Consider the following 20,085-nt stretch of genomic DNA (forward strand, 5'->3'; position numbering starts at 1 on the left):
CACAAGGGACCGAAAGAAAAGTTAATTAAGAGTTCATGTTTGCTATAATAGGAACATTTTCTGACGTGTAGTTATTTTAAGAGATTTTTTTCACCCACCTGTCAACTTCTGAAAAGGCTTTAAGTTGGAAGAGCCCAATCCTGTGTGGTGATTTACTCTCCAAACCAGATTCTAAACATTTTCTATGTTTTTGTAAATGAAAAAGCTCAGATTTATCTCAACCCAAATGCATTAGAAATAATGCTTTAAAGGAAAGGGGTGGCGGTTCTTCTAAAATGACTCTCCAATATTATAATACCCTGAAATATAGGGGTCTGGAGTTTGTTATATTTGTCTAATCATATTGCAAAACCTCCCTGATGTGCTGAGAACTTGAATCCTCAACATCATAAATCCTCCTCTAGAGTTTTAAAAGAGGTATTTTATTTAAATTGGTAGGATAGGGACCACTGAAGGTCCTAAAACAGCCTTATTGTATTGGGAACGTTGTGCTACAAGGACATATAAGGGCAGAATATAGAATTGTATAGTTTTAACATTTATAGAGTAATCGATTATTGGCCCCAAAGATTTGTCTTCTTATCTTTATCACATGCTTATTCTGTTGTGTCTACAATAGTTATGCTTCTAAGAAGCCAGGTGAATGTAGGGAGTTGCTCTTCTAATTATTGAGGAGGGGTAATTTTGTTTACTTTATGTTTAGGCCCCACTCTTACCACTTGTAACATGGTAATGCACAGATGGTCTCAGTCAGGGTGCTGTTGAAGTAAAAGAATATTTGTGCAGGTGTTGCAGTCTGCTAGAGCATTGCAAATCACAGGACTGAGGCCCAAGTTTGGGTTGCATATACTAGAGGAGCTGGTCTTTATCAAGGCAATTTATTCAACTGTAACCATAGTGATGTAGTTATTTTGATACAACCTCCTCATAAAAAAGAACAAACTGGGCACATCTACACATGCATTTATGTTGCATTAAACTTGCTGCACAGTAAGCAGGTTTACTGTGTCTCTACATCTGCAGCTACTAAAGTGCAGTAACACTGCATGTGGACTGACTTGGACCTAAAGTTAGTCCTAAGTCAGTCCACACACACGGTGTTACTGTGCAGTCTACACACAGAGTAATTAATGAGGTGTACATCTGATACTGCATGATGTAGGTATCAAATTTACATCCAAGTCAGCATAAGTTGCCATATATACTGCACAGTACAGGTGTGCATGTGTAGGCACTGCCTGTACTATGCAGCAATTTTTGGTTACTGAACAGTAATTTTGATTACTGCTCAGTAAATGTGCATGTGTAGATGCACCCACCAGAACTGAGACTTACACCTGTGTAATTTAATTCTATAGCATATATGCAGAAACTTAGTGGGATTCTTTGGAAATGTGTGCATAATATATATATGTGTGTGTGTGTGTGTGTCAGTTGATGATTTACAGATGAGTACATTTTAGCATGAACTAACGTTACTAAAAAAGGTAGATTAGCATATTCCTAAATTATCTGATTTCTGTAAATGAAAAAATATATAATTCTAAAGGAAGATAATTGCCATCATGAGTCATGAAAATCCCTTTCTTGATTTGATAAAAAATATGAATATAATGGGTCTTGGGGAGGGGAGGTGACATTAAAATGCCCTGGCTTTGTCCCGGGCTGCGTGTGTCTGTGACATCAGCACTAAGGCAAGGCATAAAAAAGGCAAACGGGAGATCTCCAGCTCGCGTGGAGTCCAGTGACTGGAGAAGAAAAGCAGCAGAACACTCCAGACCTCCTGCTTGACACACAGTAAGTAGTTCAGCAGGTCTGTGTGTCATACACACGCACACCTCTGAGAAAAAGGCATCCTGCTGAAGAAAAGTGGGGAAAGAGAGAAATAGCCCAGAGGTAAACTGGAAAGATTTTTAACTGCAAGCGTAGTGCATTCGTTGGGATTGTTTTTCCATCCATTGTTAAGTTTTTTTGTGTGATGTTTTATCTTGGGGAAGTTGCTCTGTCCTTTCATGTAGTGACTCTTGCAGGCTGTGGAGATGTGCCTATCTAAAGGTTTCTTTGTGTTTGTCACTGTTTCTGCATGTGCATATTTGTGTTCTATACATCATTGTGAGCACTGTTTAAATTTTAAGCAAACAACACTTTCCATAAAATGGGCAATAAAAAGCAGGTGTCTATACATGAAAGCCTACCCTCGGGTCTTATTTCTAAATGGTTTTAAATTGCTTTTTCCCCATTACTGAGATGTAGTCACTACAACCAAGTTGCTTTCCATGGCAAAAGAGGTATTTATGCTTGATTCAATATAAAGTGTCCAGTTTTCAGAAGTCCTAGGAAGTAAAATTGTGACTTTGTTTGAGTCCATAACGTGTGCTATGTACATATTAAACAATCTCTCTCATCTCTTATAGGTTTTATATTCTCAGTTAGCTCCTGAACACCCAGTAGTAAAAAAAGTAAAAGCTAATTATACCTGTTAAATTTCTAGCCTGTGGGTTCACATTCAGACATTAACCTCGTTGTTTAAGATGCATGAAGCTTGTTTGCATCCAGTTAAAATTAAGGGGAAAGCTGGATAAGAGTGAAATGATGATATGCACAATTCATTTCTTATAGACCTAGGGCCTTAATCACAAATTTTGGACCCAAAGTTAAACTTCTCCAAATGGAGGGTCTATTTGACCCAGGAGGGTAGTGGTTTGGTTCAGGTCAGCATCTTACCTTTATGTTTTAGAGCACTCTCTTGCTCCTGTTGATGTCAGTGTCAAAAAATGTCATTCTGTTAATCTACAAGGGAATAAATTGGAACCTTATGCATTTCTCCTAACCTGAGACATATTCTTCCTATTACAAATCAGGGGGATTTTAAGCTCAAGAAGTAAGAGTGCATAACACTCCATCCAGTGTAAAGTAACGTTTGAATATCATATAGAAAGTGCTTCCTTAGTTACTATACATGCTTCATCTGGGAAAATAGTTTAAGTTGTAACCTCCCAAGAGCATGGATTTTTCATGAATAAATTTCCCAGCACAATAGAGGCCATGATCTTGATTGGGTCTTCTGGATGCTATAGTAAAAGTATTAATAATAATCATAGTAATAATATACAAGTGCATATTTACTTGTGAGTGTGATGATTGTAAATAAAGTTCTTCACTTGCAAATGTATATGCTCAGTTAAATTTGTGGCCCAGTGGGGTGGTCATACTTGCTTCCCTGTCAGCTCTGGAAAAGGAGGCTAGAATCTGTCCCTTGCAGATCTGACAAACAGTGATTTGTAAGGGCACAATCTTTATTGCTGGCGATGATAGAAAAGGTAGAAAAGAGCACCTTTATTTCAGAGCTTGATTTTTCACTTCTAGCAGGGTGCATCCACATGTGTGCTTTATGGCAGAGTTGACTCATTAGCCCCACAGTAAAATGTCGCCATCTACACATGTGGCACTATTAGACCGCAGTAAATTAATTAACTCCGCTGTAAGACAGTACTGTCTGGGGCAGGTACTAACCTACAGCAGAGTTATTTAGTGTGCTGCAACACACATGTAGATGGTTTTCATAGATTTCATAGACATTAGGGCTGGAAGGGACCTTGGAAGATCATCAAGTCCAGCCCCCTGCCCAAGGGGCAGGAAGTCAGCTGGGGTCATAGGATCCCAGCAAGATAAGCATCCAAATTGCTCTTGAAGGCATTCAATGTAGGTGCATGAACCTCCTTCAGTGGCAGGCTATTCCAGACCTTGGGTGCTCGGACAGTGAAGAAATTCTTCCTTATGTCCAGCCTGAAACGGTCTTGCTGGAATTTATAACCTTTCAACCTTGTCATCCTTTGTGGTGCTGTGGTGAACAAACGTTCCCCCAGATCCTGGTGGTCACCCCTGATAAACTTATAGGTGGCCATCAGATCACCCCTGAGCCTGCGCTTTTCCAGGCTAAATTGCCCCATGGCTCTCAGCCTGTCATCGTAAGGTCTGTTTTCCTGACCTCTGATCATGCGCGTGGCTCTCCTCTGGACTCTCTCAAGCTTCTCCACATCCTTTTTGAATTGTGGGGCCCAAAACTGGACGCAGTACTCCAGCTGCGGCCTCACCAAGGCCGAGTACAACAGGAGAATGACGTCCTGGGATTTGCTTGAGAAGCATCTATGGATGCAAGCCAGCGTTTTGCTTGCTTGGTGACTCGGGCTGGCTGGGATATAAAGGTGCTCCAGTGTGGGGCTGCCTGCTAGCTAGCTAGTCCTGCATTGGAGCACCCTCATGCCCCCGTCAGCCCTTCTGCAGCATGTTAGGCCATGGTGGAGCAGCTCTGGGCTGGTAGGCTGACCCCCCCTCCATGCCCCCTGCCAGCTGGGCCTGCTCCACCTTGGTTCAACATGGCATGGTCCTGCACGCACATGTAAACATTGCACCTGGGAGCAATAAACTTCAGAGAAAAGAACTGTGCATTATCTAGCTATGGGAGGAGTTTATTCAGGTGCATTGATTGCGCATTTAGAAGAGCCCACAGTTTGCTTTATAGGAAGCACCTGTTAACTTATTAACTGAGCAAATTTGATTAGGGTATCCAAAGAGGCAGAAGAAATGTCCTTTTCTCACAGTCCTATTAAGATGGAAAGCATGTTGCTCTAACATTAAACAGACACAGATGGAGTCTCTGTTTTAATGAGAGGTCAAATAAATGGCCTTTGAGCACCACTGGTGAGCTACAGGATAGAGTTGGGCAGGTCAACAATGCCCATTCTTCTGCTGATCTATATTACCACCCAAACTTTTATGACTTAGCAGGGCCACCTGGTATGTGAGCGGGATGTGGACTGCTCAACCATAATGCTCCATAGAAGGATTCTTTTGCACCAAAGGAATAATCAAGTCGTCTTCTGCAGGCAATGGGAGTCTTTCTGCCCCTTTAACAGTTGCTGATTTATCAGAAGAAAATACTGTCTCTGCCTATAACTGTTTTGCCTGAGGCCTTAACCTCCTTTTTATTAATGTTAATGTGAAAGTGTTTCTAAAATGCTATCTCTAGTGTAATAGGGAAAGAATTAACAAAACATTAAGGCTTTCCACTGCAATCGTAGCTTACAATGAACACTTAAACTTATATTGACTCCTCACATAGCCGGATTTCTTGGGCATTTATTTTCTGTGATGAAGACACGCATCCAATTCTAAAACATTTAGTGCTCAAGGGGACCGGTAACTTAATTGGAAAACAACAATGAAATGATAAAATAAATCAGGAAGTTTTCCAAGCAATTATTTTCTTATGTCTTTCACTAAAGATGGCAAAAAACTGGGAATTCACCCACAACTCCAAACAAAGCAAGGCAAGTTAAAAAAAATAAGCTGTGGGGAAAATGATGACAGGAGTATTTTATTAATAGTTATTAATTTTTATGACTAGCATGTGAAACACCAAAGGAAAAGAATTAATGTTACTGGGAAATCATCACGAAGTTCATTACATTCTATTTTTATATCAGCTGAAACATTCCTTATTGGTGCCTCACAAATAAATTATATTAATTGCATGTTGGGAATGGGCCACTTGCCCTGAGCCCAGGACCACCAGGAAACATATCCTGTTAAATAAACTGTCCCAGTCATTAATACTTACTCAGAGTATGCATTGGGCTTTATGGATACAAATATTTAATTTGAATAAAAACCCCTCAAAATTGTGCCAAATATGGGGGTTCCACAGAGTTCACACTTACCAGCCTGTCAATTCTGTTAGACAACTCAGCACCTTCCACATAAAGCATATGAAATAAGCTACTACCCATGCCAAGATAGAGAAGTGTGACCACCATGCAACTGTTTTGTTTGCTCCAGATCTCACCCTACTGAGTCACAGTGCAGTAGGAGATTCACAAAAAAGGAGGGTGAGTTTTTATCTTGAAAATGAAGCAGTTGGAAGCTGCCAATGTTTGTCTCATTTCAATATGACAAATGATGACTTTTTTCACTGAGAAAACAACTGGAGAGATACTCATGAGAAGAAAGGAAACTAAACAAAATGAAATGAAACAAAAAGAAAAGGCACTTTGTGTTGTTTTTTAATCTGTCAAACAATAACTTGGTGCCAGTTTCACCAGTGGTGCCGTTTTGCACAGTTCTACCCTGTGCCCATCTGGTGCAATCACTCTGACCATACTGGCATGAATGTCCCACAGGATGTTTCTCCATTTCCACTGTTGTGGAGGGTTGCACTGAGCCCAAAAGCAGAGAGTCTTGAGATGCTTCTGGTTGTATCTAATGAGTGAACTTTGGATTCTTTAGGCCAATTCTGTTCCTTTTCCAGTTGCATCCAGCCAGAATAGGGCTCCTTTGTGTCAGGTTCTGGACAAACACATAGCAAAATGTATAACCCCTGCCCATGAGGAGGTCTGGTGCTATACAAAGTCTGTGGCTTTGCTGGCACCCAAAAGCTTGCAGAATAGGAGCCTAATGTATGCCAGGAAATACTGACAGGATGCAGTAAGCAACTGAATCAACATGGTAAGCAAAATAAGGGTCTATGGAGGCAAGACAACAGACAAGGTAGAGGGTGTTCAATCTTCTTACTTTTCTAAATACATAGTAAGACAAAAAAATGACCAAAATGCTGTAAGTGATGGTCACTGTCCATTACCAAGCCATTAGCAGTGGACATTTTCCTGAAAAATGTCAGTGCATATAAGCAAGCCTAGAGGAGGCAACTGAAAGTGGCAGGTAACTGCAAGTTGAGGACTACCTGGGGAAGGAATTTCTCTGTACAGGGGATTGTTGCAGACAAAATGCTATGAAGGCAGATTACAGCAAAGACCATTGTCCAAGGTCCCTAGCTATATGGAGCCCCAGTAGGCTAAGTTAGTGTAAGTTACTCTGAGGGCACATCTACACGTGCAGTTAATGTGCCCAAATAAACCAGCCTTCATCTGGCCCACGGCAGGTTCCTCAATCCCGCCTGTCCCAGGCACCATTCAGTCGTGGAGCATCTTGCCACACAGCAAGGTGGGTGCAGCTCCACAGCTGGACTGCCTTTCTAGGCAGCCCAGGCAGTGATGGCTCCTGGCTGCCACCACTACTGGCCCCAGCCCCACAGTGCATAGCCCTGACCCAGCCTACCTGTGCCTGCTCTGGACTTGCTTGTGCTGAGCAGCGGCAGTGGTTGGGTAAAAACTGTCGTTCGGTATGGGGGAAAAGCAGTCCCTCCCCTGTGCTGCTGCCAGGCGCTTCCTGCTGTAGCCACTGGGAGCCCACACTGGGCTGTCCTACAGCTGCTCTGCGCTACCACTGCTGTCCTGCTGGCCAACCTGGAGGTGGCAGTGATGGTGGTGGAGAGTCAGGGCATCCTGTAGGCTGCAAGTGGTTGCAGCAGGAAATGCCTGGCAGGAGCAAAGGGGAGGGATGCTTTTCCCCTGCACCAAGGAAAAGTTTCTGCCCTGCTGCCACCACCACTGCTCAACGCAGGTGAGTCTGGAGCAGGCAAGAGGCAGGCTGGGTTGGGGCTATGCACACAGGTACCACAGGGCTAGGGCCAGCAGCAGTGGCAGCCAGAAGGAGCTGCCACTGCCTGGGCTGCCTAGAAAGGCAGTCCAGATGTGGAGCAGCCCCAGCCTCACTACATGACCAAAGGGTAGCAGGATGCACCATGGCTGGATGGTCCTTAGGCCAGGCAGGATCGAGGGACCCACTGTGAGCTGGACAAACACCTCCGCAGGCTGGATCTGGCCTGCAGGCCATATTTTGTCCACCTCTGCCTTAGCCTCTGCCTGGGACCCTACTGGTAAGAACAAGCTGTAACTGAATTCAGTGAACCAGGGAATTGAGGCAAAGTGAACTGGTCATAGCAACAAAGTAAGACAGTACCCTAGCAACAGGACAGATGGGTGTCCTGAAGCTCAGAGAAGAGGACATTATAGAATCAAGTCTATGGACAACAAGAGATTGCAACAGAATTTTCCTGGTGCTTGGTGTCCTCTCTTGATGCAGAGCACAGCTATCACCAGGAAGGAGTACTACCAAATACTAGACCCAGGGCATCCACTCGCACCCCCTTGACCTCTGAGCAGACCAAGGACAAAGGTCATCCTATGCCTAGAAGCCCATTGTACTAGTCAACTAAGGCTCAACGATTTCTTTAGGCAAGGAACACATCTCACCTCCTTTGATTTCCCCTGCTTGAGTAACAAGGAATGACCCATTTACAACTGAGTCAACTCAGAGCAGCCTTCAGCACAAGTCTAGAGCAAGATTCAAATGAACACATCTGATGCTGTAGTGAGACATCTTAACCACACTGCCACTGCATTCAGAATCCCTTTGCTAAAAGGAGCAAGTCCTAGCAGTAACCCACTGGCTAGCAGCTACTCCAGGACTCTGGAGAGCTGAACAGAAATGTACTGCTTGCTCTCATTGCCTACATCCACCTCACCCCGAACTTGGCCTCCTGTCACAGTTGTAGGGAACTACCCACTCAAATTGACATTATATGGGTGTCCATCTGATTGCACATGGCCACAATTCTTTTATGGTCTTTATCTGTCTGCAGACGAGGTTCTTTAGTCTTATTTTAAGCTCAACCTGACAAGTGGAGAGAGACAAAAAAGGGATGAGATTATAAAGTCACATGGCTGAGAAAAGTTTAATGGGAAAATTTCACTTCTACTAGGATCATGTGTATGTAGTGGGATTGTGTGTGTGCTGTATAGTGCATGTGTTTACGTGTGCACACCTGCTAGTATTTTCTTAGTAATAAGAAGCATCACAGTGTCGCTAATTCTCATAATCCTGTCATGCATCTTGCAACAGTTTCTCTTAAATCCCCAATTCTTTGGACTGAGAGAGTCCAGGAGAATCCTGAATTTTCTTTAAAGATTTCTAGTCCTCATGATTACAAAAAAAGATGGAAAACACAATCTGCATGCAACTTAATGTGTCAGAACCTAGGTGGCGAAAAAAAAGAAACCCAAAAAGGTCAGCTGACTGTCCAGGACATTTTAAGCCAATTTCCTGATTTAAGGGGGCCTAATTCATGATATTTTGTATACCTGCAGTGCGGGTGGCCATACTGATCATCCATCATGTTTCTGAAGAGAGTGGACTTGTTCATTCACCGTTACCTGTTCCCCACTGAGATAACTGTTTAACTCTCTTCCTTCTATCTGGTTCTGCAGGCTGGGATCAGGACTTGCTAAATTCTTGCAAAAGCCACTGGCCTTGGGAGAGCTTTAAGGAATGAACCTGTGGGCTGCCTGCTTCATGTGCCTGCTGCTGGTCTGCCTGGACCTGCCTGACACTGACTGTCGAATCCACGAGCGATCCATGGAAATCAGGAGTAAGTCCCCGCATTAACTGCAGCAGCAAGGCCAGCTCCTGAGCTAGTGAAAACAAGCATAGATCCCAAACAACAATGATCCCTGTCTCCTCCTTCTCCCTGCCCACCCCATGTTGCTCTTAATTTTAGCCAGTATGTCCTGGTGAGTTAACCAGCTTCAGTTAAAAACACCATTACACTCAAGTTACGTGTGGACAGGAGTTGGCTAGTAGCAATACTTGAGCTACAACCTGAGCTAACTGTGCAGGGAAGAAAAGCTCATTATGTAGGGGCTCTAGCCAGACCTGACAAGGAGGCCCAGGCATGGACTTACATTGTTTCCTCAGCCCTGGCTCTCCTCCAAACAGGTACTTTCTCCTATGAACTTTGGAGATCAGTAGGTCAAATGCTGAGCCAGACTAGCAAATATGCAGTGAACTGAAGTCATGAAGTTGACAGGCCTCATGGCCTACTTCCAACTCCCCAAGTCCTTCCTCTGCAGCACCACTATGCCCTCTTCATTTTTCATGCCATTAGACTAGGCTGCTTACTACTGACAACACTGCAGGTATAACAGACCTTTCCCTCAGCCTCCTGTTCTCATTATATCCTGGAATTTTGTTTTCCAGACCCCGACATTGACCCTTCCTGGTACACTGGCCGTGGGATCCGACCTGTAGGAAGGTTTGGCCGGAGGAGAGCTGCTGGGGAGAGCCTCCAGAAATCTGGCTATGGACATCGGCAAGCTTGCTTCCCTCTAGAAGAAAGCAATGAATCCATCCAAGATGAATGAAATTACTAAGAGAAAGAATGAATATAAATGATGATAATAAAAGAACCTTTTTCCTTTCTTTTCTCCATGTTCCACCCTCTCTTCTAGGCAAATGAAAAGGCTTGGTCTCATTTCAATGTATTTTTGTGGCTATATGTTATATCAACCAAAGAGCAGTCAATAATTCCAGTAGTTTGGACAATTTTCCTTGGTCTGTTTTTGTTCCTCCATCCTCCACCACCTTTCTTTACTTGCTCCCTCTTCATCTTACTTTTGCTTTATGTCCATGATGATTTATAACAGAAATTCTCAATTTGGAGCTGTACTGGTGGGGGAAAGAAATACAAATCCTATTGTTAATGATCTTCATAGAGTATGGGCTCTTTTATACAGATCAGCACAATAATAAAATCTGAGAACCTGGCTTTTCACCTGTTTGCTGTGGATTCAAATGAAGCTGACTTTTCATAACTCTTCTTGACACTCATGGCTGTAGGACACTTGCCCCTAAGATTGCTTGCCTCCCTTCTCCGCAATACCACGTCTATAAGTATTGTCTTTGGACTGGATGACTAGACCAAGCAGCCTGCTGTTAAAGGCTAGGTTCAGAATCTATCTGAAAACAGGTAGAACCTTAAATATCCCCACTCTCCCGACTAAATATCTCACACCATAAGGAAATGCTCATTAATTATGAAGCTGGTAATTCAGGATGATTATTTCAGTAGTGATACTGATCCTACATATCTGGCTCTGCAGCCATTCAGACTGCTGAAGTCTTGTTGGGCATTTAGGCATTTCCACCCACATAACAATCCCTCTATTTGTCTGGCTCACTTGAATTGGCAGTTGATTTTTCTACCTTGCACTTATTTCAGTTGGTCACCCATGCTGGTGTGCATAGATTTGCCTGCAACATACACAGGCAGTAGTTGGTCTGACTGCACTTTCTGGCCTTAAAACCTATCAAGCAACATGGTGCTTAATCTTTATAGTCCTTTCTTCCTGTCTGCACCAACTTCCAATTTAGTATGTTCTGCTGTCTTCATACTTTTAAACACAGGACTGGAAAGAACCTCCTCAGTCATGAGTCCAATCCCTGCTACCTCAGGTAGCCACTTCATATCATTTCATTCATATATTTACCAAGTTCTGTCTTAAAACCACATAGGGGGTTTTTTTGTGTCCCCACTAGCCCTATTGGAAAGCTGTTCCAAAACTTCACTACTCTATTAGTTAGAAATCAACCAAATCTTAAGTTATAGCTAGTTTATACCCATTTATTCTTGTGCCTTTGTAACCAATACACTGTTGCTGGATTACACTGAGTTGTCTTTAATGACTTCACCATTGCTGCCCTGTAGCTTATGACAGAATAGCCACTCAGGTGGGATGCCATGATACGATGTGGTAGATAAAAAACATCAAGGCCCTGACCCAGCATGTTCAGCAATAGCCTAAACCTAAACTTACTTTGCTTCTGTATGTGGAGAGGAAAGAAATCAGAGGAAACAAACAACAAACCAGTTTGTAGTGGGTGTTCCAACCTTCATCAGGAGACTTCCAGATGAATAGGATTACTGCTGGAGAGTGTCCCTAGCTTGACTAAATTATTGCTCCCATATGTTAATGGCCAGGAGATGCTGAGATAAGAGAAATTGTATCAGTGAAGCTCATCCCCTGCCGCATGCCATGTACCATCCAAAATACTTTTTGAAACATCCCTTGTCTACACTTGCCTGGTTCTGCCCCAGAAATTCTGATAACAGATAGCTACCATGACTGCCCAGGTGCCAGAGCAGTTATAATGCAAGAAGGCGAAGTGCATCCCAAGAAGGCACCGGCAGCTGAAAGAGACACCAAATTCACCCTGAGAGTGTCTGCATGTCCTTTCTGCTGAACAGCACAGAACTTTTACTCTGCTTTGCAGAGGCAGAAAGGAGCTGTGCTTTCATAGAGGGACTTTGATGGTGGACTTCAAATTCTATCAGCAAATATTATAGTGTAGACTAGGTCTCAGGCAAGCAAAAAATGTCAAGGGGAGTTGAGCAAGAATCTGGTTCCTCTGGCCTCTCGGTGAACTATAGTGACACAGATTGATGTTGACGTATTGCCCTACTGCATAGCCTGCAGGCCTATGGACCCAGAGTATCCCGGTGCTCAGGGGAAAAAAGTGAAGAACTGAACCCCTCTAGCATTAACAAGTGTTGGTGAAAAAAATGGCACCCAGCACCTATGTAATAATAATACAAAGTCAGGGCATGTACAGGAAAGGCAAGGACTTTTGATTGCTTTCTGCCCTTGGTCCACCCTCTGCAATTTTAATAACTTTATTGGGTCTAACAGAGGTTTAACGGATGGTTTTAGACCTGATTATCCTCCCTTAAACCTGTGTGATTTGGGAGTCATCCCAATGAAGGCAGCAAAGAAAATTTTCCACTCGCAAAAGAGATGTACAGTGTACTCCATTTAAAAGCATACCCTCAGCTGAATGCTGAATTAACAATGCCTATGCACTTACCTGGCGTATACGCTTAGCGCCAACTTAATGTATACAATTTTCATTAACTAGAGAAGTAGCCTGTGCAGGTTTTTCACAGACATTTAAGGCTTATTGTCTTGTTTTCCAGACTGGCTTATGCCTCTAATAAGAGCCTCAAAATTGACAGGAACTAGACAGTTCAGGGCTGTTTTAGAAGCCTTGAAATTGATGGTACCTAGTTAGTTTCACCAATTGTGCACTTATAGTAGCACAATTACAAATTTGGGACTAGGAGTTCCTATGCACTTACACAGTTCAAGCACTTAACATGCAGATAACTGGAGTTTGTCATAAGATAGGTAACAGGCAACAAACTGTGACTAGTATTGGGTTGCACAGGGAAGCAAATTTTATACATATCCAGTACACATACAAGTGTGCAACACTTCCTGCAAAGAAACACTGTTAAGCAAATGGAATGACTTGCATAGGGCTCCTATGATGGTATAGTTATAAGGCTCTAGAGGTGCTGCAGTCTGCACCCTTCTGCATGACATGGGATGGGCATGTCTCATAGTAAGTCAGGTAGGGAAAAGGTTAATTTCCTACAAAGGGAACTAGGCACCATTCCCAGGTATCAGGCTCAATCTGCCCATTACAGAGCTCAACTTTTTCTAATTAGCAGAGCAGGTGTTTAAGCAGGACAAGGAAGGGTCTTAAGAGTTTTTAAAAGGAAGAGACTGTCTGGCCTTCTTAGAAGCTATCTAGGAGATGGGCTTCTTTACTTCTAGTAGAAGAGTGCACTTCTGAGAAGTCTATCAGATAAGTGTTTAATTTCCCTTTTGTTTTTAAGCTACCAAGGGTAAAAGAAACCGACCAGGAAACTTGACAGCTGGCTCTGTCTGGCTAATCAATACCCAGTTTGGTTTTCTTTGCTGGAAACCAAGCTTCCTCTGTGAGCCATGCTGACTAAGTTTAAAGTTGATTTATAGCCCTGTGCACAGCCTGCAGAGATATGAACCTAGATTGTTCTAATGCTCAGAGGGCACAGACCATTCCTCCCCACCTATGCTGGGGTCTCTTTTGAGGCCTGGTACTACAGCTCCAGACAACCTTCTGTGTATGTCAAGATCCAGAAAACATACCTACCCCTAAGGAAGCATGTGGCCAACAATATTTGGGATAGCTTATTAAATACTGTATGTATTTAGGTCTAGAGGGTACCTGCATGTAAGCAATGGGTTTATGCCTAGAACCTCAGATTCTGCTATCACATGATATCATTGGTATTTCATCTCTCACTTCCTTTCCCTGCATAGTAGTATCTTGCACCACTCACTTGAAACTGCTATAGCTAATAAAATGGCTCAGGGAGAAATGCCTGTTGTCACAAGCTTGTGATTCTGACCATGTCATTCAGATCAAGCTTTTCATGCTTGGTCTACTGTGGAATGAGATTTTTCCCCAAAAAACGGTTGAGCAAAGTTCCTTCAGACTTCTTAATAATGATCTTCAAAGTAAGAAAAGCCACCACTTGGCGCACACAGTTTTTGGGGAAAAACGCAAGCTTTCCAGCAGAAGAAAGTAACAAGTAGGTCTTTGAATGATATGCCCCCTACTTCATGATGCTTTCTGTGATTAGTTACCAAACTTAATGAGTTGAAAGAAAATCTGTAAATTGTTTATGTGATATGCACAAGGTAGCTTGACTGCCTTTCTAATCTACACATGATTTGCTAGAATGGCTATACTGGGAGCTCTTTTTGTAAATGCCTACACTGGAAAGAGCGCCCTGACCAGTATAGCACTTCCTCAGATGAAATTATCTAATCCAGTAGAAGATGGCTTTTTCCCAATGTAGAACTATTGGGGAGGGACAGTACCTCTAACCAGCTTTACCATACTGAGAAGCATCTAGGATAGATCCTTTTTTCTGTCCAAAGGCCTGATTCTCCTGGGTACATCAGGGTTATTGTGCCACTTTGTGTTGCAATGCATCATATCCCTTGCTTCCCCTTCCACTCCCACTCACACCTCCTCCCCCACTTCACACACACACACACACACACACACACCCCCCCACCTCGATAAATATATGCTACAGCAGTACTGCCAACCTCAAACGTTCAAATCCTGAGTCAGGATCCCCCAAAGAGCTTAATATTTCAATTGTTCCTTTGTTTCTTTGAGTCTTGGTGATGATCTGTGAAGTTGCTCTGGTTCTTATTCTTGTGCTTTCCTCCATAGTCATCAGGGCTAAAAAATTTCCCATTAAATGATTACTTAAGAATTTTAGTTTTAATTTGATTCCAGGAGCTGCGGGCTCTGAAATCCCCAGCTGAACTCCTCCTCTCCCCTTCCCCGCCCCCCCCCGCAATCATGGTATGTTCAAGAAAGCATCTGCTATAGAGTTTGTAGAGAAATCTTAATTTGATCATACTTCATATTCTGTGCCTTACTTGCATACGTGATTTAGTAGCTTCTTCCAAAGTTGTCTCTGTGTGTTGTGGAACTTAGAAGGCCGGGGGGAGGGCAGAACATTGTCTTAAGTGTTGTCTTTTTTTTTTTTTATGGTGATGCTAGATATTGTATTCTTATACAACGCAGACATTTCTTACAGAAAATATGGTCATTGGCAGTGCTTTTTGAGCTCATGTATATCTTGCCCTTGTTTCTATTTGAAAATTTGTTATTCTAATACTAATACTGTGAAAATAAAAAATAAATATATAATCTTCCAGTTGCATCATAAGGACTTTGTTGTCCTATCAAAATTGACACTAAGCCCAATATGTAATGCCTCCCTTCTTCCTGTCTTTGCACACTCACCTTCCCCCTTTCCCCTAAACCCCTTTTAATGGTAAATCTAGGCCAGACTGCCATTCCTTTTAGCTCTTGCAGCACTTCTTAATCTGGTTACTGTTTGGCGCTCTCAGATCCACACGTGACTTCTTCCAGGACTGAGACTGGACTGGCATAGTCTCCTGTTGCTCCTGTTGCAATAATTTCTGAGCTATGAAAAAGTATATTAAAAAAAAAAGTTAATCTTTCTCGGCTAAGCTGCAATGATGCTATATCCAAATCCCTGGACCCAGTTCAGATTGTTACTACAACTTTCTGGCTGTTTGTGAAAACAGTAAGTATTCTCCAGATGTCTTTCCCTTACCAGGGAGGGACTGTGGTGTAGCTGGAATATGCCATCCTCAGCCAGGCAGAAAGGTCCTGAGGAGACTGTTCAGCTGCCATTACCTGTCCTGCAGTAGAAGTGGTTTGTCAATGAAGCTATGGAACTACTGAGAGCTGTTTGAGGGTGGGGAGGAAGAGAGGGGATACAGCATATAATACTTCAGCTGGATATGGGGCCCTGTGTTTCTCAACCTGCTCAAGGCTTTAATTTACATCCTATAAAAGTTAATTTCAGGGAGTAAATGAACTAGATAGATTATTTGTACTCTTGCATTATACTTGGATGCAAATAGGAAATAGTGTCTGACAGCGGTGAAGATAGAAATAGGCTTAAAGTGGAACCCGATGAGCAGGAAGAAACAATCAGCCCCTGGAGCTGTTGGGGCCAGTGATTATAACTCATGAGTGTAGGAGCCTGGCAGTCCCCTCTTGCTTTATGACTGAAGGGCTACCTGCTGGGACACTACCTGGTGACCTTGGAAGTTCAGAATTGGGGAGTCTCCCAAACTTCTGAGTATCATACCCCGTTTTAAATTATACTGCTAGATATCCTTAGGATTCCATGTTATGGATAATAAAAGTAATACTTCACATCATTGCAGTTGCATAGTAACCTCTCTGCTTTTCTCAGTTAAGGAGTGTTTGCTTTGGGAGTGGTGGAGCTTGGGGTTGAGGGTTGTGTTGTGGTGTTGTTTCTGAAGTGGGTGCAGGTGCCTCTTCCTATTCCTCATTCCTTGTTTGTTTGTTCCACTCTGCTTTCTCACTTCTTCCTTTTGTCACTTATTCCAATCTGAGGAGTGCTGTTGTAAGCTAATTATTTTAAGTGTCATCCTCTGATTAGAAGTGAAGCATTGGAAATTTACTTTTCTCTGCTGCCATATGTGGTGATGCAGCTTGTCTCTGTTCTAAGCAGGGAGGTTGCTGGTTGGGTCTGTCTTGCAGACTGTTGATGACAGTGTTTTGCTGGCAAGAGTGCACTTGGTCACCTCATGCCTGTCCCTAGGAGCACAATATTGCTGAGCTTTCCAGGTTGTGAGTCTCTATCAAATGATTCAAACTCAATGATTCCTGGACATAAGGGGTGAGACTGACAGCTCTCTGAAGGACAGAAGACAAAGAACCACATACATAGGCCACAGCATCTTTGCCATTAATTACAACAGCTGCTTATTCTGAACTTACCTATGGCCATAAAAACGTCAGTCACCTGGTGGTTGGATTTTGCGGATGTTTCTGCATGCAGTAGGCCTTTGCTTCTTGCAAATTCTTTCCCCTCCTAGTTGGTGGGTACAGAAGGAAAGTTACAATGGAAAAGACTAGGCATGTTCTAAACTGTAATGATACCTTGCCAGTTTCAGCTGGGCTACTAAGATAAAGTCTCTACAGGGTGACATTAGGGGGAACTCAGGAGAAATAAGCCCCGCCTACTTTTGCGTGTCCTCAAGCCTGCAAGTTAAGCCATGATGAAGGAACAGAGCTCATCACGTGCCCTAGAACTGCACTCTGTCCCTGGAGGCCAGAGAAAACTTGAAATGGGGTGCTGTTGTTTGCAGGGGGGGCTTGTTTGTTTGTGTTGTTTTTAAAACTGTTTAGTCATGCTAAGAAGGAGCTTTGTAGACTTATTTTACACTGATTTTATTCCCCCAGCTTTGGGAATCTAGTAATGTTCCAGCGACTGCTACTGTTCTGTTCTAGAGGGCTAAATAGTAAGGCAAAATGGAGCATGAGTTGAGAAGATGGGCTGCTGTCGTTGGTTATGCCATGCCTGTGTTCTTTTATGATGCACCTGGAGGGAAGCACATATTTGCTCATGTTGCCTGGGCTAAAAACACAACATTGACTAATAAGCATCAGGGCAAAATTCCTTGTAGATGGTTTGGTTTGTGCAGAGTTGTGCCTTCTCAAAGCAAGGGATGAAAAAGAGAATCTGTAATACTCCTCAGCTAAAGGCAAGAGTACTTAAAATAACAAACAAGTTAATGAACTGTTCGTATGCTATAATTTTAGATGCATGAACCAGGAAACTTGGTGATAAGGCGACTTCTCTCTGTTGCTTTTTAAAACATTTTTTCTTCCTTCCTTAATCCCTTTCCCACTTTTCTGATCTGTCATAGCCTTGTATCTAACCCCCAGAGGAGGAGTATCACAACAGCACCACCCAGGCCATCTGCCAGCTCATCTCCTGCTGAGGCCTGTCAGCCGTGGGCGCACTCTGTCTAACACTGAATCTCTACAAAGTAGTGCACCGGTTCTAGCAACTTCCTGGTTGTATGTATACTAGGACAACAGAAGCTACCATTGCAATATACATAAAAATCTGTGAAAAGACACAATAGAAACACATGTGCAGACTTAAAAAAAAAAAAAAAATTAAAAAAAAATGCCCTGGCTGAAAATCAAATCTACCACATTTACTAAGTCTGACATTTTGGAAAGTTATGAACTGAAACCATGCAAGATAAGATTAATGAGGTACTAACAACACAAGTACATAAGACTTTTCTTTGTTCACTCATTAGACTATCAGTTTAACTTACGTGTTTATCTGTAATTTATTAAATGTGAAAGGCGCCCTCTGCGCTGATGGAACGGCATCAGATTGCACCTCTAAAAATAGCAAATGTTTAGTTCTCTCTCTGGATGCAATTTATACCATTTACCTCTGACGTGACTTCTCGTTCAGTCGCAAGATCTGTCTTATTGCCAACTAAAATGATCACTATTTCATCATGAAGAAAGTCCTTCTCTAATTCCCTCAACCACAGCTTTGCTCTGTTGAAAGTTTCCTGGAACAAGAAGAGAGGAGCTCTTGTAAACCGAAAGAGACTGGTAAACAATAAAGTGACTAACCATCCTGAATTTTGAGGCTGTGCTGTCGAGGAGCCCCTGAAACAGGATTTTTGTTGCAAATTGGAAAAAATGGTTCTGGGTCAACACTAGACAGGGTACTGCTATACCTACTGGAAGTATGAGGCTGTACTACTTACAATTTGGAAGGCAGCTACAAGCTGCCTCCTAAACCAGTTTCTCATACCTACGTGCATATGGAGCTTATGAGTAGACTAATTCTGCTTCTTAGCAGAGCTCATTAGCCTGCTCACTGCTGTGTGGGATTGTCTCCTTGAAGGAGAGGTAATCTGCCCAAGTACAGTGCTTGATGAAAGTGGCCACACTGTTTCTGGCTCAGGAGGTGCCTTACAGCTGCCTCCTTGAGTGAGAAAAGTAAAGTAGCATCTTTGTGATGTTGACGCTGGGGTAATTAGCTTGCCAACAGTGCTGTAGTAATGTAGTTATGCTAATTGCAACCAAAAGTAATATAGAAATGAATGTAAAATGCTCTTCCTCTGTTCTGGAACACCGGGGTGTCTGAGACCTGTCTTCTAGATTTGTTCCATGAATTTTAGTCATGTTAGCTTAATATAACATATCAAAAGGAATGGTGTATGGTGCCTTTCATAATTAGCAATGGTCAGATAATGGTCATTCAGTATAGAAATAACTTGAAATGTACCACTCCTCTGTCCTCCTGCTCCCAAAACCTTGGTTGGCATTCCTGTGTCCATAAGATATGACACAATCACTGCAGAACTTACTTGAATTGCGGGCCCCTATTACAAATAGTGGACTGAGATAGGTTGTTTCTTTCACAATGGAGCAGGCTTTTTAAATACTTGCTGGATAGGGCTGTGCAAAGCCTTGGTCCCTGATTTAATTTGGCTGAGATTTGGCCCAATTTGGTAGCCAAATCTCCAAATCCAAATTGAATCAGAGGATCCTTTAATCTCTACAAATCAATTCTGAACCCTCCTAATTGATTTGGAGAGATTCAGAAACATGCTACGATTTGGACATGGAAGACAGTTTTAAATGTTTTTTTTCTACATGCCTCTGGTAGCAGGGGCTCATGAGTGCTGAGATGCTGGGGCGCATGGAGTGTCCCACAGAAGCATGGGGGGCTCCCCAGCATGCTTGGCAGCAGACCCAGAAGTGGATCAGTAACATTTCCACTCCACTTCCAGGTCCACCGGGGAGTGCGCTGGGGGGCTCCCCCGCACCTCCCTGGCTCAGCGACTGGTGCCTCCTGGGTATCAGGGAGCACCTGAGGTCCCACTGTGGCCGATCACCAAGCCAGAGAGGCGCGGGGGGGGGGGGCCCCCGGCGTGCTCTCTGCCAAACCCAGAATTGGACCAGAAATACTTCCGGTCCACTTCCAGGTTTGCTGTTGAGCATGTGGAGGGCCCCCCACCCCCAACTCCTGTGGGACACTCCATGCACCCCAGCATCGCAGCATTTACAAGCTGCACTGGTACCTCAAGATGCATAGAAAAAACTAATCGAATC

At 43.1% G+C, this 20,085-nt stretch overlaps 2 protein-coding genes across 8 annotated transcripts in view; one reads left to right on the forward strand and one right to left on the reverse strand.

The window, feature by feature from the left end:
• PRLH (prolactin releasing hormone) lies at positions 1-14,846 on the forward strand. Of its 3 annotated transcripts, none has more exons than XM_090045025.1 (3): positions 1-1,896; positions 9,165-9,325; positions 9,934-14,846. In XM_090045025.1, exons 2-3 carry the CDS (start codon positions 9,226-9,228, stop codon positions 10,095-10,097), a joined length of 264 nt encoding a protein of 87 aa, XP_089901151.1. In that variant the 5' UTR covers positions 1-1,896; positions 9,165-9,225; the 3' UTR covers positions 10,098-14,846. The 3 variants fall into 3 exon arrangements, with proteins under 3 accessions (XP_089901151.1, XP_089901153.1, XP_089901152.1); XM_090045027.1 differs by having other exon boundaries at positions 1-1,797; XM_090045026.1 differs by lacking the exon at positions 1-1,896 and having other exon boundaries at positions 7,189-9,325.
• RAB17 (RAB17, member RAS oncogene family) overlaps positions 6,047-20,085 on the reverse strand; it is a 26,491-nt gene continuing 12,452 nt past the window's right edge. Inside the window, exons 4-8 of one of the 5 annotated variants that reach the window (XR_016441997.1) lie at positions 18,405-18,530; positions 16,927-17,020; positions 15,725-15,812; positions 15,388-15,571; positions 6,216-6,345 (exon numbers count right to left, since the gene is read on the reverse strand). Coding sequence is in view for 3 of the 5 variants with exons in the window: in XM_090045021.1 (XP_089901147.1) it covers positions 6,146-6,345; positions 16,927-17,020; positions 18,405-18,530 (420 nt within the window). In the remaining 2 variants the exon portion in view is untranslated. Of the gene's footprint in view, positions 6,346-14,849; positions 15,572-15,724; positions 15,813-16,926; positions 17,021-18,404; positions 18,531-20,085 lie in introns of those variants that run through there. The other 4 variants (XR_016441998.1, XM_090045023.1, XM_090045021.1 and 1 more) reach the window with 4 other exon arrangements.

This window comes from Crocodylus siamensis, chromosome 4, assembly GCF_052110815.1.
Source record: "Crocodylus siamensis isolate JL-2025a chromosome 4, ASM5211081v1, whole genome shotgun sequence".
In the NCBI taxonomy this organism is placed as follows: domain Eukaryota; kingdom Metazoa; phylum Chordata; order Crocodylia; family Crocodylidae; genus Crocodylus; species Crocodylus siamensis.